This window comes from Ruditapes philippinarum, unplaced genomic scaffold (assembly GCF_026571515.1).
Source record: "Ruditapes philippinarum isolate M1 unplaced genomic scaffold, ASM2657151v2 ctg358_1_1_1_1, whole genome shotgun sequence".
Classification (NCBI taxonomy): Eukaryota; Metazoa; Mollusca; class Bivalvia; order Venerida; family Veneridae; genus Ruditapes; species Ruditapes philippinarum.
In genome coordinates, this window is record NW_026866557.1 from 178,366 (window position 1) to 204,995 (window position 26,630).

General features: G+C 31.5%; 2 protein-coding genes across 2 annotated transcripts in view; one reads left to right on the forward strand and one right to left on the reverse strand.

Annotated features, from left to right (window-relative positions):
* Positions 1 to 4,231, reverse strand: part of LOC132732881 (anoctamin-4-like) — a 59,178-nt gene extending 54,947 nt beyond the window's left edge. Inside the window, 2 exon segments of the mRNA XM_060719408.1 lie at positions 279 to 365; positions 4,043 to 4,231. Coding sequence (XP_060575391.1) covers positions 279 to 336 — 58 coding nt within the window. The 5' untranslated portion in view covers positions 337 to 365; positions 4,043 to 4,231.
* Positions 4,232 to 10,430: 6,199 nt separating this feature from the next.
* LOC132732898 (CUE domain-containing protein 2-B-like) lies at positions 10,431 to 19,815 on the forward strand. The gene is made up of 8 exons (XM_060719428.1): positions 10,431 to 10,601; positions 12,375 to 12,459; positions 13,016 to 13,159; positions 13,967 to 14,022; positions 14,771 to 14,892; positions 17,560 to 17,745; positions 18,110 to 18,241; positions 19,287 to 19,815. Exons 2-8 carry the CDS (start codon positions 12,380 to 12,382, stop codon positions 19,431 to 19,433), a joined length of 867 nt encoding a protein of 288 aa, XP_060575411.1. The 5' UTR covers positions 10,431 to 10,601; positions 12,375 to 12,379; the 3' UTR covers positions 19,434 to 19,815.
* The last annotated feature ends 6,815 nt before the right edge of the window (positions 19,816 to 26,630 follow it).

Genomic DNA, 26,630 nt, shown 5'->3' on the forward strand with positions numbered 1-26,630 from the left:
GTTAACAGCTTTTTTTTATAATCAGTTACATGGTATAGTGCAAGTAAGATAACAAGTATTTCTAGATTCTGGAAAATTATTTTAATAAGAAACAGACAACTTCTCCATTAGATCTATAGTCAAGCTGTTAACTAGCAGCTGTATGAAGTTTGAGATACAAGTGGTCACAATGTGCTAAAATTTCGACTTGCAACTTCCAAGTCATTATAAAGTAAGCTTCAGTATACAGATTTCTGATGTAAATGTCGCTGAGAATTTATAAAAATATTGACACCTACCATCAGCTTCATCTTCATCCTTTAGCATCTCCAACTTGACCTCATCCTCTGCTGCCATGGTAACTCAAGGTCAGGTCAAAGGTCAAGCTGAAATGAGAAATGTATCATAGCAATATTTACTATAGTTTATAAGGCAAACATCCAATATTTAGAAAATGAATGTATGAAAGTTACATAACAATTTTCCAGCTGATTGAGAAGGACCCTCATGCATTATTCCAGGCAAGAGTGGCATCTATGAAGTACCGTCAACTGTCATAGCTACCTTTATATGAATGCAATGTTTTTAGCAGTTTTCAAGCCAACTGCATATCACAGCAAGAGGTTTTAAGCCAGTTGTTACCTTTTTCACACGCAACCACAAACAGTTTCAATAATTTATTAATTCACATAGAAACAAAATTATGTCTTAGCTCTTAACCTGTTGGTTGCAACAGATTCTACCTATGTGAACAGTGCAGACCAAAAATAGCAGACCATGGTCTGCTCTGTTCACTATTCAGTTGTTACATAATCCCTTTATATCTTGAATGGTTTTGTCCAGATTAAACAATGGACAAGTCCATTTAAGATGTTTAGTATGGTAAGGGTTAGACAAATAAAATTCCCTCAAACCTGTCTGATTCACAAATTGTACAAATTTTAATTCATATCATATATCCCACTTCACATTATTTAAATTGCAAATAGTTCTAAAATTATGTACAAAATACAATGCAGGTAAAATGCAATTTAAGTATACTTTATACAGATCATATCACTATTATTGTATACAAAAGTCTATATTGGTTACCCAATTCCTTACATGCCTAAATGTACAGTCTGTACCTTATTATCATACAGCAGAAGTATGTGGGATGGACAGAAACCATTTTTCTATTTCATTTGACTACAGGTATGCCAAATATGGGGTCATGGAGGTGTAAGATTTCATATTTTTACAGCTATCATTATTCATAATAAAATACGACCCTATAGCCCATCTGGTACAATAAAAAATAATACAATTATGTATCTGCACTCAGACTATATGTATATTGACTGTACTATACCAAGTTTAAATTCAGACCAGTCTGTACATCTGTGGGTTCTAAACAGACTGTACCCTTTCAGCTAATCTAACATTTTGTAAATGTAGTATTTTAAAAAATACTGAAAAACCTTATAGGCCCATTAGGCTCCTAAAAAGATAAAATCTTATTTCTCAAAAATTTCTTTCTTTCTTGCTCTTTTCTCCCTCCCTCCGTCGGCATGTCAGTCCGTCTGGTCTGTCTTTCTTTCTTTCTTTTCTTTCTTATGTTTTTAGTGCCCTAATACAATTTCTTTAAAGTTACTCACTGGCCATATCTATGAACCACCATTTGCTTCTATTGCATTATGGCATTTATTACTTTTATAGTGATTTAGTATTTTGTATGTAAGTCAAAATACTACTTTGGCCTCATTTTGATATTTTTATGACATGTTAGTTTACAATCAGCCCTAATTTCTTAAAGTGACATGTAACATGCTTTAAATCCATTACTTCAATAGTATTAAACACATACTTGCCCTTTCTAAAGAAGAAATAATATTCATTTCCAAGGCTTAATGTGCATTTAAATTAACAATGGATGGTTCCTTAGTCAAAGGACGGCCAGTACATTACATAAATTCAGCAGCATAAATTATGTCCTTAAATGAACACATACAGAATGTTTTCTAAAAGTTTTTAATCTAAATAATTCACTTACTAACTGAGTATCCACTTAATGGCAAATCGCAGTCGGTTATCATCCACTGTTTCGCCGCTGTTACATATAAATAATTCCTCTACTTTTTAGGATTTTTTTTATAATTACAGATATAGAAACTTCACACTCCAAGATTAACTAAACTAAAATCACAAAGAGGTAGGTATTAAAGAAGTATGTCAAATGATAAACTTGTTTCTAATATTTGTATTTTACATATCGCCACCGCATATAGAATATATTAACCCACCTAAATGAAAGGTCTCTACTTAACACTACTCAACATTCAAGATCTACAATTTTAGAATGTACTGTCCATTGATCTTTCTAAAACTCACATGGTATTAAACAAGTCCACTTCATGACCATGATGGTTTAACCATATGTTATTGAGTGATTAAAGGAAAAATATTTTTCCGCATGATTCTTCACAGATATTTTGTAACGTTAATCTAGAAATCATATCTTGTTTTTTTCTCTACTATTTTTCCTACCAATGACACAGTCAGTCCCCTTTGTCTCCCATAGATAATTAGTGTTTTATTATAATGAACGTAACAAATTTTGCATACATAGACAAAATATGCAAATCAGCAAAAAATCAATATTCATGTACATACTGATATTTTACAATACTACATAGAATACAGAAATAAATAATAATTAAACCTACCTATTTTGCATACATAAATTTATGCTATATCTCCTAAAAGTATGTCCACAGTGTCATAGGGGGAATAGAAATAATATATTCTATGTTAAAAGTTAATGGCCATAACCGTGTTTATCTATAATACAAAAGCTGTCAAGCTTACACATTCCTTTCACTAGATTATCTTACTCGTAGAAAATGTTGACATTATGTAGTCTACTTAACCACATAAAATGACCAAGGGGCAGTCTAGAATACATTGATTTTTTTCGCTAACCTGTCTTGTCTGAGTGGACACACTTGGTTGTTCAGGCATTAAGTAAATGTAAAAAATGTTTTATAATTCATATTAATAAATTATTTATTCAATGCTAATGTAAATTATAATGTATTAACTTAAATTTTCTTACACATTTATGAAGGTTTAACTTTAAGATAGAATTACAAAGTTGTTTGTTATTACAGTACACAATACAATTACATTATAAGTCTATCTACAGGAAGTATAAATAGACATTCATTGTTTTAATTGCTGACATTCAGTTATAATACTGCCTGATGCACACTTGAAGAACATTAAGGAAATCATACAATACTGTCCTTAATATTGTTAATTGTTTTTTATCAGTCAAAAGTTCCTGGATTTACATTTAAATCATCTATACTTAAATGTTTAAGATAACATATTGTTTCTTTTAATGTAAGAATTGTACATAGTTTACTGAATCTAAGATATAAATAAAGCTACAACAGGTTTAAAATGTCATTCAATATCTCTTTATCAGTAGGCTCTTTAAGAAATGACAATTTTTATAAAGAAGTAATAACTTTATTGAATAAGTCAAGCAATTTCTGTTATTCACTAATTGTATTTAAGTTTGTATACTATAAATACAATCAAGACTGTTAAGGATATTTGCTTATAACAGGTGGCAAAAGTTTGGATTGTATATCTAAGTAATCAAATATTACAATTTTGTAACAATTTTATAAAAATTTCACACCAAGTTCTTTATTCTCATTTTGAAAATAAAAACAATAATATTTACTTGGTAGAATGTTAAACCAAACATGAAGACCTTCAGTACATGTAGCTAAATGAAAGAAAAAAGTTTAACAATATCTGTAACGTGCTTTTGTATTTCCATAATTTCAAAAGAATGTAGCAGGAAAATAGTTAAACACACTGGTAAAAATCTGAGAAAAAGTAAACTTTGAAATTTTAGATTTTTAAAATATGACATAATATAATATAACATATGCCCAAGGGCATCGATCTACAAACGTGATTGATACTGCATTTACACTGTACATTATTTGCTTCAGCTGCTTTACTGATCAATTATGTATAGTTAACACATAAAATAGTATTAAATTACCTGCATTTGATACCAATGTCAAAAAAAATGTGTGTTAAATTATCCCAGGCACTCCTTTTCAGATGGAAACTACATCCACCATTTCACATTGACATTTAGCGTGTAGTTTCAACCCTATACAACAGCATATAACATGATGCTCGTTCAACCATTGATGATGCAAGCTTAAAATACACAGCCTTGTTGTTTGTCTGCGGAGATCAAAATAAAAATATTTTAATCAGGATAAAGTGTAAACTATTTGTATTTTTTCGAATTGATAAAACATGAAATAAAAAATAGTGTGATTTTATTGCTTAAAAAAAAAAAAAATAGATCTAGTGTGATTTTATTGGTAAAAAAAAAAAGTTGTTTTTTTCGTGCAAAATATCAGTTATTGAGATAATTGCATATTTTAAAGTAAGAAATTTAAGGAACAGTAAAAGTGAAAACTTCAAAAAAAGAAAACAGTTCGATTTATGAATAAAGATGATATTCCAAAGTCATATTTGTGACTTTTGTCCACCATACTTATCACATACGAGTGATTTTTATACCCTGGCAAACAATAGAAGCAAACTTTTGTCAGCGAGATAAAAAGGTAAAATAGTTGATTATATGTGAGGCTTGGTGAAAACGGAATGAACCCTATATAAACTCTTGGTTTAGACCAGGATATAGCCGAAGATGTATAAATTATTCAGTATTCTAGTTTTTGTTTAAAAATTTTGATGAACTTATCTAAATTCAGTGCATTATATAATTATGCTGTAAATTTTAATTCTCTACATTTTGTTATAATGAAACAACATCACTTTGTTCTTCATATCAACTGTTATTTAGTCATGGTATGTTATCTAAACATTTGATCAAATTTCTGACCCCACCCATTTCCAGATCTGGAAATCAAAGACTTTTGATGATCAAGACTCAAATATCCTAGCTGAAGTGATTGAACATTAACATTTTCACCTTTTGATAAATCAAAGAATGTGATGAACATTATATAATTAATTGTACATGTAGTTGTAGCCTTAGCCTACAAATTTAGAAAAATTCTCCATAATTTCTCTCTCAACTTACCTCCTTACCGGGATGCTGAGTCAAGGGAAGTAACTCAAATTTTTCCAAATATTTCTCGTAAATGCCGTACCGAATTACACGGCAAAACACGCTCGAAATTTCGTGTAACACCACATGGTACCAAAAATACATATTAGGTCCCAGGTAACACTAATATTATGAAAATCGTTTAGATAACAGAAGTCTACTGTCAAATCAACATTCCTGAAGAATGTGAAATTATTCCGGAGCGATTAACAATATTATAGTAAAATGAACCATTAAATAGTATGTTAGAGGGCATGAATATAAGTAAAATGAGTAAATATTCCCAGAAATTTAAAGATAATACGAAGAAATTTAGAATTGCAGCCATTTAGCTAATAAGTCTGGGAATTGTAGTGCAGGGGTAGACCACGGCGCTGTTAATTTGATTGTTCCTATCCCACATTAACAATCCACATTGGTGCTGCTAAGTACGTGTACGTATTACAATCAGGAAATATTCATGAATCTGCCAAGCCTGGGTCCCCAAAAAGAGGTTGGTTGCATGTGATTCTAATTCAAGAAACTTTGAGTTTGTGCATTTGAAATCAGTAAAGATCTTTAAATTTTGAGAAAAAGATTGAACGTAGAGGTAACTGTATAAAACTGTTGACATCTAATTTTCTTGTAGAAAAAAATAATCTATAGATATTTAAATAAATATCTACATGTATGAACATGATACGCTCATAAGCAATGACACCTCAAAATAAGTTCTACGAGACCAGTTATTTGACAACCCAGGGTCTTTCTATTTCTATTTGAAACACCCTGGTCAACCTCAATGTCAGACTCGTGCTTCAATCACAAAATAACCGCATTCCTGCAATCGTCATGCAGATACTTCTTGTTTTTTAGCAAATGTGTACGCAAGAGGAATCACCCATAAACACTTTTATATGACAACTTTGCAGACGACAAAGCGTGTAATGTATTTTCATGAGTGTCTTTGTTTGCTACTCGCAACACGTCAGCCTTAATACCAGTCATGCACGTGCTTTTTAATTACAAAATAATATACTTCACGTGTTGGTTAGATAGATTTTTATATGTTAATATAAAAAAAACTGCTGTGATTCCTAATTATTTCTTCTTTTTTTAAAGCCAAGTTTGCCGTCCTGTCGGCCATCCCTTGTACAATAATATGTACCCAATTTAAAATCACTGTCGTTATACGTCCATTCAATGAAATCTGTTTTGTCCAGCACATGGGCTGATAGTGACCTATATTTTTTTATATGTTCCAACTAATCAAATCGCAACAAACATAGCCTTTGACTTCCGATTGAGCCGGTACAATTAATTATAACTTATCAACAAGCGCAAAAGTCATGGAAATCATGCCATCTTATCTTCTATAGAAATAAGCATTATATTTATAGATTTTAGTAAAAATATTCCCACCGATAATTTTTCATTATTGTCTAACTCAATAATAAAGGCTATTTATAGATGATAGTAAAAATTAGATGAATTATTGCCACGGTATTTTTTTGTTATTGTCTAACTCAATATAACGGTACTATATATATATTTTTTTATTTTATAATCTATTTTTACTGTCCCCACGAAAACATTCATACGTAGTTTAAGTTAAAAATATGATAAACAAGATCAACAAGGAAAGGTGGCGTTTAATAAACCCACATACTGTTTAAAACTTATATTGTATTGTTTATATGTCATGTTGTTACTGTTGTAAACTGACTGGAAAATAGAAGTGAATGTTGTTGTTGTTGTTGTCGCCACACATTGTATGTCTGTTCTTCAATTGATCAGCGTGTAACCTTTAAGATTCTGTTGTCTTCTTTATTTATTAACCACAAACCACCACTTTGACCATATATAATTTAAATGGCATTAACTAACATGATTAATGAATATAAAGAATGATAAGGTTATTTTACAAGGTAAAGAATTATCCAACTTAGACAATTGTAGGTAAACAATTTAGCTAGATACTCATCCAAAGATTGGGGGGGGGGGGGGGATTGGGGCGAGTGGATGATTTTATATTATATATAATTATTTTTTTTATTCTCTGTATGTACCAGTACATAAGAAGGACAGTGTTCAAGCATTCGTTGTTTAATACGCAATTACCATGTACAAAGTTGATATGTAAAACTACTTGTATGTAAAATTATATTTTGGTTGTTATGTTTTATTTCGCCCTTAAACTTTGACAACAAACAAATTAAAAAAATAACTTGGCGAAGAATAATCGAATATCCTGCTATATATAAACAAGCTAATTCCAGAATTTTTATAGTCTATCATTGAAGTCCGGTTTTGGATACCATAATTTGTGTTTAACATCAAACTTTATCTGGTTATGCTTAAAACAAAGAAACATTGAAGAGATATGACAGTTCATTAGCCAACCAGACATCAGAACTGCATGCCTTTTTGCATGCACGAGTCACGCGGCTTTAATTACAAGCCGTGCACGAGTACTTTCTATGTTAAGCTGTCAAAATAAAAGCTACTCCGAGACATTCATTTCATTTGAAAACAATTAATTTAGGCATTGCACATTATGTCATGAATTATTTTATTGAAAGGCATAAATGAACAATAATCAATAGATTGAAATTTTGATACGCATTTTTAGTAAAAAGAAAAAAATCTTAGAGATTTTTTGCCGGGAGGACTGTGATGAGACTATAGAATGTTACGTTCTGTTGGCTTATCAAGCAACATTTACACTATTGAGCGTTTAAAAAAAACACAGAAATTTGAATTTAGATGTGAACTATGGCTGTACTATTTAACACCAGGTGCGATTAATTACCAATCATTGGTAGAGGATTTAAAGTCCACCCCTGTCCCTCAAGAAAAATAAGATAAGCTAAGTAAATAAATAAATAAAATAAAGGAAAGAGAGGGATTTTATATTTAATTATAGTAACTGGATTTAGCGAAAGTCTGCATTTCTTTAACAATGGATTTGAAATCTAAAAAGTCTTTTACAAACTTGAAAATCAATTGCTAGTCATTATAAATGATAATAATGACAATAATTGTCTTTTGTCGGAACATTTTTGTTCTTGATGAGCATTGTTATTCTTTGGATTTATTCTATCAACTTGAGATAAAAACAAGAATCTAGCAACCGCAACTCACCAAACAATTACATTCGTATTAATTATTTTCTCTCCATTTTATTTTACTTATTATTTTTTTACATATCTACACAAATATTCGCATACTTTTATAAAATAATACTTTGCTCACGCAATGTTGATTACATATAAGGTATTTCTTTTTGTTTTACTGTATTCACCATTCATTTCTTTTTTTCGAAAGAAACCAAACATTTTAGGTACGAATGAAAATGTTTGTAAATGTCCAGTTTGCAGCTCGTGCTCGCTGTATATGTTTTAGCACATAAATTGATTGTAAACAAACGAAATATAAAGAGGCGAAATATTCACCAATTATTACTCAATACGCAGTTAATAACAGACAGTGTTTAGAGATATTGGAATTTTTGACATTGACCATTTGATCAGAATCTTCAAAGTCTATCATTGAAGCCATATTTTTTAACTTAAGAAAAAAATGTGTTACTAATTCCTAGTTCAGTCTGAAAACTGACAGATTCATCTGGTTATGTCTAAAAGCAAGGAAACTTAGAAGAGGTGAAACATTAGCATTAATATTTCGTCACTAAAAATATGACAGGTCATTAGCCAACCAGACATCAGATCTGCATGCTTATTTTACGCCCACGAGTCTATAGGCCTTCGGCGCGTTGATTGGCTACTACCCCTTCCCCCTCCACCCACTCTACAGCCCTCATACCTCTCAAAACCATGTTAACTGCAGTATTTTTCATTTGAAACATGTTTTAATATTTGGTATATGGTTTTAATTCAATTTCCTTCATTTTCCACAAAAAGATACATACATACGATTTAATATATATGTATCATTTTTGGTGGGAAATGAAGGAAATTAAATTAAAAGTATATACCAAATATTAAAACATGTTTCAAATGAAAAATACTGCAGTTTACATGGTTTTGAGAGGTAAGAGGGCTGTAGATTGGGTGAGGGGGCGCCCGAGGATAGTAAACATATTTAATAAATACAAATATTTAGTGTCAGTAAAGAGGCCAAAGACTACGGACTGACAAAGACTACGGACTGAAGTAAGATTTCATTAATTAGTAGAATATTTTTAAAAAAGACAAAGAGAAATTTGAATTTAGACAGGGTCTTTCAAACCGATTTAGATGAACTGTGTGTGGTCACTATTAAAATGTATAGTTGTATACATCGTCATACAATGCAGTTATTTGACCATTAATATTATGCATTAAATGAATTTATAAAGGTCCATATTAAATCATTTAACACCAGGTGCGATTATTTTCCAATTATTGGTCTACCACCCCCCCCCCCCCGCCTGAAAAAAAGATAAAGAAATAAAAAAAATAATATGAAAATAAATAAATAAATGAAATAAATAAAGAGATGGAGATATATATTCAATTTTATTATATGATCTAAATAAAGCTGCAATCTCATTGGTCCAAACAGTAGTCAATAGAACTTTTTATAGAATCATATTCACTGCATTGGTGTAGTATCATATTCACTGGCTGAATCGGATTTTCCCAGTCTAAAAATAGATTGAGACTCGTATTCAATGACCATATATCGTAGACTGTTGATAAGGAGTGCTTATCAAAAGATAGTTGTTGCGTTTTGTTCTTAATGGTATATTTCTCGATTTAAATCATTACTTTACAATTATAGTTAAAAGTTACACCGCAATGATGAGATGTGTATAAACATCAATTACTTTTGTATGTGCGGCGTTCGATTAGTTGTTGCATGTCTTTCCCGTGCGTCTTTTTTGTCAGGCTTTTAACAATGAATATGGATTTTCAAAAGTCTTCTACAAACTTGAAAATCAATTGCTAGTCTTTATAAATAAAATTAATTTAATAATGACAATGATGGTCTTTTGTCGAAACATTTTTGTCCTTGATGAGCATTGTTATTCTTTGGATTTATTCTATCAACTTTAGATAAAAACTAGAGTCTAGCAATCGTAACTCAACAAACAATTACATTCGTATTAATTAGTTTCGCTCCATTTTATTTTACTTACTTTTTTAAAATATCGACACAACATTCGCATACTATAAATACTTTGCTAATGCAATGTTGATTACATATAAGATATATTTTTTTAAATTTTACTGTATTCATCATTCTTTCTTTTGCGAAAGAAACCAAACATTTTAGGTACGAATGAAAATGTTTGTAAATATCCCAGTTTGCAGCTCGTGCTCGCTGTTTATGTTTTAGCACATAAATTGATTGTAAACAAACGATATTTAAGGGAAATATTTACCAATTATTCCTCAATACGCGATTAATAACAGACAAAGATTCAAAGTTATTGGAATATTTGATCATTTTCTGCATTTTTATCATCGATCACTTTCATGAAGTGGTATGAATTACACGTTTTTTTGCGTTTGATGTTGATATTTAAATCTTTCGCCCTCAACTTATTTCGACCCAACTCGAATCGATATATCTAAGTAGTAGGGAAATTGTTTGTGTATCATGCATGAACTAGGAAAAATCAGTGTTTTAGATATGTTGGTGCACCATTTTAATGAAATAAACCACTGCACAAATGGTCAGAGTGTAAACTTCTTAAACCTGAAGTGCAGCATGCAGGGTAGTTAAAATATATTTGATAGAGTGTTTACAGGGGTGTACCACGTTTGGGGAGGGGGGGGAGGGGCAGGATCTAATCCCAAGTATCTGCGAAATGTTTGAAATGTTCTTTTTGATTTAGCAACATAGTGAGAGTGGTTTCGTCGAACTACCGGTTCGACGAACTGATCTTATATAATAAAACAGGTAGTGGTTTCGGCGAACTTAATTTATATTTTGCAAACAATATCTATTGTATAATGGGCACGCAAATTACCGTGGTTTATCACACATTTTCATGCAATTAAAGACAAATTATTGAAAATTTAAACCTATATTATTATTTTCTTTAGTATAATAGTAATATTTACATAAAAGCATTACACAATACAAAAGAACAACATCATAGAAATATATACATGTTTATAAGTAAAACCAGCCAAAAAACGATTAATGATTTAAAATTTATAACAAAATATTGATGATTAAAACACTTTATAAAAAAAAATGTACAATGTAGACCTACTTTGCCTTTAAACAAACAAAACAAACAAACATTTTATTGACTTCAAGGCCACCAGCCCATGCCAACATATACATTTCACAATATAAACATTTTATGTGAGTGGTATAGTAAACACATTTTAACAAAACATATTCACTATGCGTATATTAGGTTAAAATACACAGATTAGCAAATACAATTTCAATTATCAAGCAATCTCAATTAATCTACAAACATAATTGATTTTTAAGTAATCTGTTCTACATGGTATTAAAGATTTCGATTTGTTACAAATGTATCTCTAGTTTTAGAAGCTTTATATAACATTATTGCTGTATTTTTAACAATATTTTCATTACTACTTGACATAAGCGCATTAAACTTATTCATATCTGCCATTTCATAGTACTTTTTATCAATATACAAAGTTCTTATATTATCATATAAAGGACATATTAACAAAAAGTGAAATTCTGACTCGACAATTGTTTTACAATATGGACATATACGAGCATCTCTATTAACATTTAATTACTATATAACATAAGATCGACGAAACCACTTTCGCACCTCTTCATAAATTAAGTTCGCCAAACCGGTAGTTCGACGAAACCACCATAATTCAAACAAATCCGATTAAGGGCAACATGTTAGAAGAAAAAAATAACAACCAAAAAAAAACAAGAAAACACACATGACAGTGATACAAATGAGAATCTCAGATATCAAATTTTATACTTTAATAACTGATTTTGGTGTCATCTTGGAAATAAGATTTGATGGATAACAGACTTTTATTTTTTTTACATAATTTTTGAAAATATTTGATCATGGAAATCAAAAACTGCTGGTCGAACTGCCCTTTGTTAATTGTTTTCAATATATCCTATGTATAGTTAGAATTTTTTTATTCAAATGTGTGTAGAATCTGGGGCTAAAGATAACAGTATTCATATTAAATTGTAAGTCCCAAGTAGAATTTAAGGTACAAAATGTACATTTCATATAAATTCTTTTACCAATATTTAAAGTTTCTTACGGTGTTAATGATTTCAGGCTAAATGGAGAGCGAAAGTGAGAACACTGTTCAGACAGCCCTGGAGAAATTTCTAAGGAGACACTCATTGCATGACCACATAAGGTATATTTGACTGTTTAGGAATTCTTTTGTTGAATTTATCATATTTTGTTTCTGTTATTTATTGCCAAGTGTAGAGCAAATTTATTTTTGAGTATGCTCAGATGTTCTTATGTCTACATGACAAGTGCACTGGTAGAAAGGAGCTGATGTTAATCAGCTTGGTCCTGACTGGCATATCTGGCTCTCAGGTGACTGTTTAGTGGAATCACACCTGACAGAGCCTTGTTTCTGTCACAAGCTATAGATATGCAAGCAGACAGTGTAAGGTTCTCATTATGTATATTTATACCCCTATCTTGATTATATATCTGAAATAAACTTGTCCATTTTTCAATCTCGACAAAACCATTCATTATTTTTAGGGGAAAATTCAAAATATAAACTGATTATACCACAAAGAGTTGAAACCATATTCAGATGGCGCAGACATGCTGGCTGATATTGGTCTACTCTGGTTGTATGGGTAGCATCTCTTGCTCCAAGCAGACTAACTTTAAGTGGAAGTTGCAGCCCAACTTCAACTAAACATTGGATTTGTTCCTGTATATATTTTCAGTGACATTGATGAAATTGTGTTGAGTTATATAATCAGTATCCTAGAGGATCTTGGAGATGATGGAAACGCTGAGGAAAACATTGACGTGGATCAGTTTATAGAAATGATGGATGCTTACATTCCTGGCTTTGCAACAATCGAAAGGTTACTACAGCTTTAAGATTTATTTCTTTATAACAATCCATTGCTGACTGGACATACACTGCATATACTCATTAACTTTAACCTTTTACCCCATGAGCATATTGTGAAAAATACCACCTCCGTGGTCGAGGGGTTAGATTTGATGACTTCTAATCCAGTTACCTCTCTGGCATGGGTTCGATCCCCGGGAGATGCTTTGGTAGTTTAGTGCGGAAGAAGGTAGTCTAGTACTGGTGTAACTCTCCAGGAACGATGGTTAGGAAACTACCCGCCTATATGACTGAAATACTGTTGGGAAAAGGCGTAAAATGAAACAAACAAACAAAACAAAATATTGTAAAAAATGGCCGTTTTCATTTGAAAAGCCTCTGTTACAAGTTCAAACTGATATGAAACTATGAAAAATGCTTCAATACTGATGAAACTTGGCACAAATGTTGACTGGACTATAGCCTCTGTAACAGCGTGCTCGATCGTAAATTTCCTGTTAGCATGGCATTGGGGAGACTTCTCAAAATTGTGAAAAATCACTATTTTGCATTGTTTTTTTTTCCATCAAAACTGATTTCAAAGTCCTGCAACTTCTCAATGAAGTAGAGTAAAAGGCTTTTCAGCGTCGGTTACTAGTTACCCTGAGGCCTCTTTTAGCCTGTCACATGTCCAAAATTTTCTTGGCAATGAGGGGGACTACCGCTCCCCTTCAAAACAGATATATGATAGTCTATTCATTCGTTATTCAAAATTGAGGAGTACTTTAAAGAATCAAATTTTGTAGTTTAATACCAATGGATCTGCTATGTGTTTCAGTGTAAAGGTGTGTGAATGGATGTTCGAATTGGCCTCAACATTGTCGAGATCACAAGGTAGGTATCATATAGTGGGTTAATCTTTGATTTTATGATTTTATATAAATTACTACATTTCCTTAGATATCTGATTGTTGACATGTGACTTTTGTAAAAGTTTGCCAGTCTCCATAGCTTAACAGCTTTTTATTGGCAGTGAATTTTTCCCTATATTTTACAGCCAAATAAAGGCTGTTTCCACTAGCCAAAATAGGTATATTTTCCCCTAAAATGCTATATTTTTTCCAATGAAATGCCCTGTAAGCAGTTTTTCTAGAACTGTAACTTAACAGCAGCTTACTTATATATGCTAGTTGATTAATTTAATTGATTGAAAGACAGAAAACTGTCCCTAAAAATAGCCTCCCTTATGTACCATGCATGTTAAATTTTATAAAGTGTGTTGGTAGATTCTATTTTCAGTTGTTGGAATTTGATTTCAGGTTTTCCCTCTATTCTGACTTATTGTGCTATATTTTCCCCTTCAAAAAGTGACAGATTGTTTTGAAAATTGAGTAAACAATCACTGATTGGTTGTGGTCCATACACTGTCTTTAACTCTTTTGCTCAAACATGTTATACATGTAGTTTAATTCTTTTGCCTCTGATTGTCAATTTGATCAAACTTTGCATGAAATGACATGTATTACATAGCGTTTTACAGTCAAAATTTGACCCAAATTCAATTCCATCCCCATTTCCCTTTCCTTTAAGTGTAAACATGTATTTGGTATTGTTCTGACATATTTCTTTGTTGCTTTTATAGATAGTAAATCAAAAGAGCCGACCACTCCAACATTGAACACAGAATTAGTGGCAGAGGCTTGTAAACTCCCTCACAATGTCAGTTCCAAAACAAGGCTAGATTCAGTGGGAGAAAATGAAAGAGTAAGCATTATAGCTAGATTATAGTTATACACAATTTATTATATACTTTTAAATGAAATATTGAGAAATATTGATGAAATAAAATGCGTATTTTCATTTTCCGTATTTTCACTGTAAAAATTTATTTTTCACTGCAGTGAAACATATTTTCCGTATTTTCACTGGTGTCTTGCCGGACTACTTTCTTTTAAATTCTGCCAGTACTCAAAATTTAAGTGAATTTAAAATTTAATGTCCAGAAAAAGAAAAATGTATATAATAAACAGAAAATTCAAGTTTTTTCTATACATACATGATTTATTTTCATCTTGTGGCATGAAAATTACCATATTTCACTCGTGGCTACCGCCACTCATGAAATATTTATTTTCATACCACTTGATGAAAATAAATCATGTATTTATAGAAAAAACTTGAATATCCTCTATGTATTTATTATAGTTTACTGTAACACTTAAGGAATATTTTCATCAAAATTTATAGGTTCATTTAAATTTTAATCGAATAATTTTTCAGTGGAGTATTGGAACATTATATTCAATAGCATGAAGAATATTAAATTTAGGTTTATTAACATATTAATTAAGATATTTTTGGTAAATATTATAATATAGTTATACTCAATAGTGGACAATAGAAACCTAATCAACCTTATCATGTTTGATTAAAGGCCTCAACAGACGGTAGGATTTAGCTGTACAGCACTAATTAGAGATAAGATGTACAATTTTCAAAGCTATACAACACTTGCATTCAGACGGTAATTCTATACTGTAAGAATCTTCTGAGGTTTCCCCTAAAAAGGATCCCTTTACATTGATCCTTTACAAAATTTACTCACTTAATACTTTTTTTGCCATGAGTAATGATTGAAACACCTCCATTAAAAAAAAAATATATATATATATATTTTTAATGTGAAGCCTGACCAAGACTCAAACCTGGGACCCTCGGAATACCGTACTGCGGCTCTACTGACTAAGCTATGTGGCCGCCTACAAACTACCTCCCCTCCCCAAAGTATGTTATTAGAGAACAACTCAATATCGTGACATAATCATTTTCGGAATAATTTGGGATTCGAACACAACACGACTTTGGGTCTCCTGAAGAGTTTTTCAACATCATTTTTACCCCATCTTACTACTATGTTTACATTTTAGCCCTAATTGTTCTGGAATTTCATTCATTACATCCATTATCAGGAGATAATTTGCTTATCTGTTACTTGTCATTGTGGGAGGTCTGTAAAAATCGGTACGACAAGATTTTCAAAATAGAACATGTCCTATCCCTTACATCTCGACATAAGGTTTCCGAAATCAAGAAATAGTAGCCTTCACACATTAAGATTTGTCTGTACATCTAAGTTTTAATTGGTGTTGTACTTCAAAATCCTACTGTCTGTTGAGGCCTTAAGTCATACACACACTGTAACAGTTATATTGTTGTAGCTGTGTTAGTTGAAAAAGACCTCAAGCGCTCAGTTGTGCAGCTGAAAATTTTGTATTATCACAGGAATCTTTTCTTAAATGAAATACTTAATGTTCCTGGCTGGTTTCAAGCTCATAGCAGCATGCTAAGTCGCAGAGGCTTTTATGCAATAGTACAACAATAATTTCAATATTTAATAGAACACTTACATGTTCAGTATAATAACCCAAAGCCTGGTTGAATCAAAAGTAATTAGCATTTGCCATCCATGCATTCTGACTAGGCTCTATACTGTAGGCTAAATATCTTTTTAAAATTTCATCTTTATACACTAAAAACTCTGAAAACCAGACCCTCTGAAAACCGGAATCCTCTGAAAACCGGACCATTTTAAAAGTCCCGTATTTTCTCCCTATATGTTCATTGAAAAAAAATCCTCTGAATACCGGAACCTCTGAATTCCGAAAACCGGACGATTTTCTATGGTTTCTAATGCTAAACATGCATAAAAAATCCTCTGAAAACCGGACAGCAATTTAAAGTGTCAACTTTCTGTGTACTTTAATGTAGATCTTAACACAATCTCAACAGGTGACATGTTCAAATACCAGGTAATGGTCATCTCCTTTTGTCTATGCAGGTGTGAAAACACTTGTCAGTGTATGTTAATGTCTTATTGTCAATTGAATTAAAATGTTTTTAATGTGTTATGTTTTTTTTTAAATATAAAATGTCTAAAAGAGTTGGGAATCTTTTTTTAAATGATTCCTGTTTTGCTTTAAATTTTGATCTTGAATTTTTTGGATATCAGTTATATGCAAAAATTGTAATACTTAAAAAATTCCATTAATTACATATTTCAAAGCTAATGAAAAAGATATTATGATATATTTCAGACAATATGGTGTTTTAATTTCTGATTTTCTGAATTATATTCATTTTGCATAAAAAATCACTTTAAACATTTATTGCAAAAGAAATTATAATATAACTTAAACCAAAGGGTTGAAAAGTAAATACAAAATGATTGAACAAAGTCATTGTTCAAACACATCATAATTATCAATGAATGTATAAAACCTCTGAAAACCGGAATCCTCTGAAAACCGGACTTTTGGTCAAGTCCGGACAGGGTCCGGTTTTCAGAGTTTTTACTGTATTCCCAAAATTGATAGTGAACCATTATTTAAGAAATTTAGTAGGTTAAGGGTTGATATAATTTGCTTTTCACAGACTAGTTCTGAGTCCTCCGGCGATGATGTTGACGAACAGTTACAACAATTGATCGAAATGTTTCCCAGTACTGTAAGACTGGAATTAGAACATTGTTTACACAGTGCCGAGGGTGATATAGAGACAGCTGTACAGATTGTGTTGCATAGACAAGACACTGGTTCAGCTATCACAGAGGATAAAAAGGTATTGAAGTATGAATTTTTGTGACAAAATAGAGAATTACCGGGTAGGCGATTGATGTGTTAGGTCTAGTGCCACTTTAACATTGTTTCATTCATATACCAGTAACATTTTTTGTAGAAACGAGTGAAATGTTGGTCTTTTTCACTAAAGCACCTAAAATTTAAATATTTTGCTTGAAAACCTTGGGTCGTAGAGGAATAGCACTAAAATAGATTAATTATGACTTATGTAAGATGAAGCCACATGGATATTTACCATTAAAGTGGTATTATTAATGACAACGGGATATTAGTGATGTTGATTGTACTGGAAGCACTCGGGAGATATAAGAATAAATAACTTCACCCTGATAATTAATTTTCAGCCCAAGGAAAAGAAGATACGAGGGCACAGTATATTAGATGACAAGAAAATGAAGGACCAGATGATGGAGAGATATGCCTTCATTGATGTTAACGAGGATAAAAAACAGTACAAACCAGCAGCACCAAAATCTGTAAATATTGTCGATTTTATCTGTTGAATAACTAGTCAAATACTGGCTACAAGGTTATAAAACTTTTTCTGTTTTATTGTAAAATCATTATTATTTGTGGGGCACAAATTTTCATGGTTTTCGTGAGTAGGTCAATCCACGAATTTAAGATCCGATGAAATTGTATCCCAACAAATACTTCTTGCCATGTCTCTATTGAAGAAGTTGAAAAACCACGAATTTAAGAACCCACAAAAATGCCTGTTTTGATAAAACCACGAAATTTCATGCCCACGAATATAAGTGAATTTGCAGTAATCTGTCTCAGATCTCTGGATTTTTATTGGTCAGTCAAACAAAGAAGAGGTTTATGTCCAAAATTACAAGATAGTAAAATAAATTGAGCATTATGGGAAAAATATGAAGTACCGGTAATGTACAAAACTAATTAGGCTAAATGTATAAATTCTTTTGTAAGGTCCACCTTATATCTGGAATGCATGGGAATTGTGAAGTAGTTGCATAAAAATTTCCTTTATTTCTTGTGTTATATCATTTTAATTCTCTAGGACATTGATTTAACTTCCTTAGTTTTAATACAGATGGTTTAAAGTTCACTGTGGCTGAGTGGTTAAGGTTGTGGGTTTGAATGCCAACAGGGATTTTGGATTCTTTTATGTGAGGAAGCTATCCAGCTAGTTTACAGAACTTTGGTGGTTCTACTCAGGTTCCCGTTCTTGCCTGAAATAATGCACAGAAGGGCACCTGAGGTCTTCTTCCATCCGTAAAACTGGTACATTGTCATATGACCTATAATGTGTCGGTGTGACGTAAAACTCAATCAAACAAACAAACTTAAAGTTCACTGCTGAATAGTATTGAAGTTATTACATTTTCCATAACTGTTTTTATTTCAATTGACAAATTTTGTCTGAAATTAAAAAACAAAAAACCCTCTGTTATGATTAATCCACATATGTCCAGCTATTTCAGATAGCAGGTTTTTTTGTAATGAATATATTTACATGTGTTACATTTGATAAATGACCTTCAAATATTTGTTTAGGAACCTAAAAAGATGATCCGTTACCTTGACAACCAGGTTGTGAACACTAAAGGACAAAAATTTACAGAGATAAAGAAAGATGACGGTGAAGAGATGAAAAAAACTTTTATCAACCTCAAACCAGCAAGAAAATACAGATTCCATTAAATGTGTGTTTATTCCAAGGAGATTTGTTTTTTCATGTAATAGATTAAGGTGGGAAAATTCATTGTATGTTTTAATTTTTTATGACTTGTTTTATGTGGGATTTTCATCTCCCTCTAAGTATAGAATCATGGACCTGTGACTTAAGCATTGACTTTGAAGGGATATTCAGGCAAAATAATGACAAAAATATTAAAATGATCTTATGTACTCAAATCACGCTAAAATGACTTTTCTTGAAGTTTCAGCATGAATTTCTGTTTAAATTCTATATAGCGTTAATATATCTATATATGTTAAACAAAATTTAGACGCCAATAGAATCACAAAATAGTTTTAAAACAAGTCAGGTGACTTGAACAAACCCTCGAAGTTACAATACTGTAAAATCATTATTATTCGTGGGGCACGAATTTTCGTGGTTTTCGTGGGTAGGTCAATCCACGAATTTAAGATCCGACGAACTTTTATCCCAAAAAATACTTCTTACCTTGTCTCAGTTCTATATATTACAAACATGCGTCGGCTCTTTTCCGGCCGATATTTCGTGAAATGGATGTAAGTACAGACAGATAACCAGGTTAGTGACCGATTAAATCCGTTTGCAATATTTAAGAAACTTGAAAGAAAACTCGAATTTATATGTCCTCAATTTACTGTCACAAATGTCGCATATACATACTTGATCGTTGTAGTCTACTAGGACTTGACTTGTGTTAACAAAAATACTTGACATAATCGAGTAAATATGGGAACCCAGGCAGTGCAATAATTAGCGCTTATAAAAATTGTCAATTTGCTCTTATTAATTTAAAAAAGTCTTTGATATTAATGTCTTAAGTACACAAAACTATAAAAAATACGATCGCTAAAACAGATTTATTGTACTTTCTTTAGTTGTTTTTAAATGATCCAGTTTACATGAATTTTAATCAGTATTTGTGCGAATGCTATTCCGTAAAACATAAAAGACGCCACCGAATTTTACAAGATCCACATATACTCGTGTTATTTACCAAGAATAATTTATATGCATGTAAATTTACACAGTCGCTGTGACGTTGCGTATAGTTACTGTCAGATATGTTAAGTGTAAACTTTTAAACTCGCTGGTTAAAACGTGCCAGGTGTCGTATAAATTATGCGATGTTTACATCGGCGAATTACAGGCGCAGTGTGTCCAATGGAGGTGCATATCATGTTACATAAATGTGTTAATTGCAGTCAATTATCGGCAGTAACTGTGCTATATTAGAGTTATGCCCAGAGGCAAGGATTAAATTTATTGACAACCGCTGTGTGACAAGTAAAGATATGTACATGTTGTAAGTAAAAATGTTCGGCGATTAAGATTACTTTGCATTAGGTTACTGAATTTTTTTTAACAAGAAAACAAAAATCCACGAATTTAAGAACCCACGAAAATGCCCGTTTTGATAAAACCACGAACTTTCATGCCCACGAATATAAGTGAATTCGCAGTAACAGATATTTTTGATATTGTACGATTGAAACAAGCCTAAGTCATTCATTTGACATGTTCTTTAACGTTTCCAGAGTTCACTTTGACAACTATTGTGAAATTCATGGGGGTCAAGTTAGGAAACCACCATTTTATTCTTTATATGGAGAAAAGTTTTGTTCCTTTGACTGTCTAATATATTCATTTTGAGGGCATTTACAGAATAATGAATGAAAAAATGAATATTTTGCCTGTGTCTTCCTTTAAAGGTTTGTAGAAAAGTACATACGTTTTAGTCAACTGAACAGCATTATATTATATAACAATGAATGTTGCTTGTCAATCATTAACAGTCAAACTGGACATTTTCATTATTAACATCATTGTTATATCAAGCATTGTGTTGTTTATAATATTTAAATTATCAACATTAATAATGGAAAATTCTGAAAATTAGAAATTAGTTTCCATTTTCAGAATTTTCCATTATTCAGCTGGTTAAGGGTTTTATATGTAAAACAAGGATTTTTAAAGTTGTATAACTTCTCATATTGCACTGATAGTGTTGGACAGTGTTAACCCTATAACATTAAGCCTGCTGGCAGGGACTGAATCTACCTGTTCGACCAGTGCAGAACAAGACCTGCTGGTGCATCCATGCTGTTTGGTCATGGCCGGCACTTTTCAATCAGTTAAAATATCCCTTCAATCTGGTCAAAACAAAGCAGGACAAGTTCATCAAAGATATTTAGCTTGATAGGGGGTTATTGCAATAAATGACTTGCCAATGCCACCACAAAAAGTGGACTAATCCAACAAGGTCATTTTACCTGCTTTAAAGGGAAGAATTAATAGTAAATGTGGTAAGAGGCAATTAAAATTTCATTTTAAATTTAATTTAAGCTTCATTCACTGTTTTAGTATTTTAGTCGCTGTATTTGATGGTCATTAATTTGAATTTCATTCATAGACATATTTTTTAGAAGTTAATCAACAATTATTTTTTACTTTTATATTCATTTCATAGATTTTCAACTTTGTTTTCTATTGTTTGCTGTTTTCTCTGGATTTTTGTTGTTTAAAAAGTCTAAGGAATGATTACTTAATTTTGTCTTTGAAAATATTTTCTTGTTTTACTTTCTGATAAAATATGTTGTTTTAGCAGGTACATGTACATTAATTTCATTTAACTCCATTTTATATATCAAAGCAATTCATTTATTTTTATGACTTTTTCCTCAGTCAAGTTTAAATACTATTCAAATTTTGCTAGCTAATTTGTTATAGAGCAAGTGTTTGGACATTGCTTTAAGTTGCAGTATCCATAAGTTTTGCTTGATTTCTATTATTATTGGGACATATATCATCTCCGGGACGCTGCAGTGACAGGCACCTGATTTCTGGGACAATCCCGGGCGTTATGGCGTGTATCATTATGCAATATGATCTAAAGTGTGTGCAGGGCTGTCATGTTGACATGTAAAATTGATGTTTAAATACTTGTATGCAACTGTGTATTCTATATAATTTTTTCAGAAATTAAGCCATTTGCTGAGAGCTTTAATTATATAATTATATGGTATTTGTCTTGAATATTTCTAAGAATTACAGGAATTCTCGAAAGAAAATTGGAAGCTTATTGAATTAAAATGAACAAAATTTATACAAACATTTTTTTTCATCCAAAACAAATCAAAATTATGTTACAATTTCAAATGAGACAAAAATTTATCTACCAAAGACAGATCTTGTTTCATTTTTGTTCCCCCACGTTAGTGGCGGGCATTTAGATTTACCCTTGTCCGTCCGTCTGTCCGTCCGTTCACTTTTGTGTCGCACGTAACTCAAAAAGTATTTGACCTATAGTCATGAAACTTTACAGGAATGTTGATCAGCATGTGAAGTTGTGCACTTGGGTATTTTCGTCTGGATATTTTCAGTATTTTCAGAGTTATTGCCCTTGACTTAGTAAAATTTTGCAATTTTCAACTTGTGTCGCATGAAACTCAAAAAGTATTTGACCTATAGTCATGAAACTTTACAGGAATGTTGATCAGCATGTGTAGTTGTGCACCTGGGTATTTTCGTCTGGATATTTTTTAAGTATTTTCAGAGTAATTGCCCTTGACTTAGTAAAATTTTGCAATTTTCAACTTGTGTCGCACGTAACTCAAAAAGTATTTGACCTAGAGTCATGAAACTTTACAGGAATGTTGATCAGCATGTGTAGTTGTGCACCTGGGTATTTTCGTCTGGATATTTTTAGTGTTTTCAGAGTTATTGCCCTTGACTTAGTAAAATTTTGCAATTTTCAACATATGTCGCAGTAACTCAAAAAGTATTTGACCTAGAGTCATGTAACTTTACAGGAATATTGATCAGCATGTGCAGTTGTGCACCAGGTATTTTTGTCTGGATATATTTAGTATTTTTAGAGTTATTGCCCTTCACTTAGAAAATTTTTGCAATTTTCAACTTGTGTCGCAAGTTACTCAAAAAGGATTTGACATAGTCATTAAACCTTATGGGCAGGTTGCTCAGCATATTTAGATTTGCACCTGGGGTTTCGCTTGTGGATTTATCCAGTATTTGTAGAGTTATTTCCCTTGACTTACTAAAAAGTTTGACAGAACAGTGGCGCGGTGGGTGCACCCATGTCCTATGGACACATTTCAAGTTTTTAGTTAAGATGTGCATTAAACATGCAGGTCACGAGTGATTCATTTAGAGTATCTTAATTAAAAAAAACATTCTATATTGCGCAATAATGCAAGAAAATATCTTTTTCTGATCTAATTTAAATGTAAAAAAGAACTAATTGTTATATGGAAACTATTTTTTGTAAAGAAGTAATTTAATTGACATTATTTAATTTATTGATGTTCCTTTCGAATCACATGCATATGTTATATAGTTATGTTTTCAAGAGCTATTCAGTAAAGAGATAACGTAAAAGTAAGGAAATACTGTAATGTTAAACATGATCAAATAGATAAATTGATTAAGCTGTTTATTGATGTGTCAATGTTTACAAAAATTTGTAATTTTGACAGAATCTGATGTGCTATGTAAGTGTGTCATATCAAAAATATAACGTGTGTCATATCAAAAGCCCACAGTAGTGTTCATTTAATTGATTGTAGAATGTTTGTGATTCTTTTATACTGTTTGATGTAACAAAGATTTTTATGTCTTAAAGCTGCATGCCTCCAGATGAGCCATTATTTTTTAAGAAAATTAAATTTGAGAAAAATGCACTTAACTTTTAACAAAAAAGATAAAAACATTCAAGATCCATGTTACATTTTACATGTTATGTGTGGTTTAAGACTGATTTTGCAGTATTTTATCACCATATTTCTACTGCGTTAGCAACACAGTAAGGGCTATTTTTGCATATCTTGACCACTTTTTCCTAGCTTTCGTGGATTGTAAGTGTCGATTGCAATATGTAAATTACTTAATTTATTCACCTCACAATATTTTACTTTTAAATACATTTCCAAAACTTTCATGAAGATTAACATGAATCTGGAGGAATGCTGCTTTAAGAAAAAATAATCGACAATGCTGTTTTTTTTGTCTTTTTTAATATTCTGCTGTAAAGGCTGAGGGATACAGATTTAGCACTGTTAACTTTACCTTCTGGAATAACAACTTAAAAATTGTTTTGATTATTTTTTCATGGCAAGAAATGTTATTGTTTTTCAGTTTTATTACCATAGGCAATTTGGCTTTCACATTTTCTTTTCAAATCAACTTAGTATTCAAGGAGTTATTGCCCTTGAACTAACAGATAGTATTTTAAACATTCATCTTTCCGTGGTCGAGGGGTTAGAGTCGATGACTTCTAACCCAGTAACCTCTCTGGCGTGGGTTTGATCCCCGGGAGATGCTTTGGTAGTTTAGCACGTAGGAAGGTAGTCTAGTACTGGTGTAACTCTCCAGGAACGATGGTTAGGAAACTACCCACCTGTATGACTGAAATACTGTTGGGAAAAGGTGTAAAATGAAACAAACAAACAAACATTCATCTTGAGCAGAAATATGGAATAGTTTAGAATTTTTATACAATTATTTTTATGCATGATTACCACCACATGGAAATGTGGGTTTTAAAATTTTACGAATCTCCTTTGTATTTCAAAAGTAAATGCCCCTGAATGGAAGGAAGAAATAACACACAAGAAAAATAATCCCAACAAATATTTGTCTTCAGACATTCCTAAGAAACAAAATAATTTTGTTTAAAGATATACTATGCTCAAATTTGATGTTTGACAATAAAATATTTGTAATTGCAACACACTCTCTTAGTAAATATAAAATAAACATGTTTGATTTCACACAAAGTAGGTATGTTTTAAACTCAACACACTATAGGTGGACACAATATGAATATATAGTGTAAATGAAAAAAAAAACAAACTGGCAGATAAAAAGAAAGGACCTTCATTACTTGACCCATAATAAAGAATGCAGCTTCCCATATATAGTTTGTACATATTTTATTAAAATCAGACATATTCTGTAAGAATTTCAAAGATTTCAATAAATTTTAGCGTTGAAAATATTTTACTCAAAGATGAGCATAGTATATCTTTAAGAAAGCCTGAAATGAATGTTTGTTTATTGAAGTTTTTTATCTGATATTTTTTCTTGGCATGCTTAGCTTTTTATTTTGCAAGAAGTTGGGTGAGTGTGATTGGTTTCAATTGATTGAATTCGTTGTTTTTATTAAATGTAACTTTATAGAATATGTAGAATACTGATCAGTATTGTAAATGTGGGTCACTGAAATACCACATTTTACAAAGTTTTAATTTTTGTAATAGTTGTGCATTTTATGATAATTGACAGTAATCTTAAGATTTTAACATGGCAGTTATTTTATGGAAAGATTATTTTTGTAAATGCCTAATAGTCAGAAATTGATAGATGAAATTTAAAAAGATTGTTCAACTATTGGCTGAACCAATTTCATATACATGTAGCAATAATGATTAAGATTAATTTTCATTTCCAAACTTCCCAAGTGCTACACACAGCAAGCAAGAGGAAAGCCAGCAAAGTGTAAATTGCTTGCAAAAAATTATTTCTGATTTTGAAAGAATGAATTATATTGAACAATGCACAGTTTTAAAATAATCAAAACAGGACATAGTCAGGTATATGAATTCAGCATGGAAATGTTTAGATATTTTACTGACTGGGTGATATTGTACTGGACATACTTTGTAACAAATACCTGTCTCCCCTGCCTTGCCTGAATTATTTGTAATTAGAGATGAGATAATCGTGGTGTTTATTGTTATGCCTCCGCCATGTAATGGCCGGGGCATATAGTGTTACCCTGTTCCGTCCTTCCGTCATTCTGTCATTCCATCATCATCAGTTTCCGTTCATTATCTTAGTAACGGTTGCACACATTCAACTCAAATTTGACATATGGATATGTCATGAGAAAATACAGGCCAAGTTCGAATTTGGTCATGGTTCGATGATTTTTGGCAGAGTTATGCCCCTTTTACTTTGAAAATAATATGAAATTTTCAGTTTCCGTTCATTATCTCCCCAAAGGTACAACACATTCAACTCAAATTTGACATATGGATATGTCTTGAGAAAATACAGGTCAAGTTCAAATTTGGTCATGGTTCGATGATTTTTGGCAGAGTTAGCCCCTTTCACTTTGAAAATAATATGAATTTTCAGTTCCATTCATTATCTCCCCAACG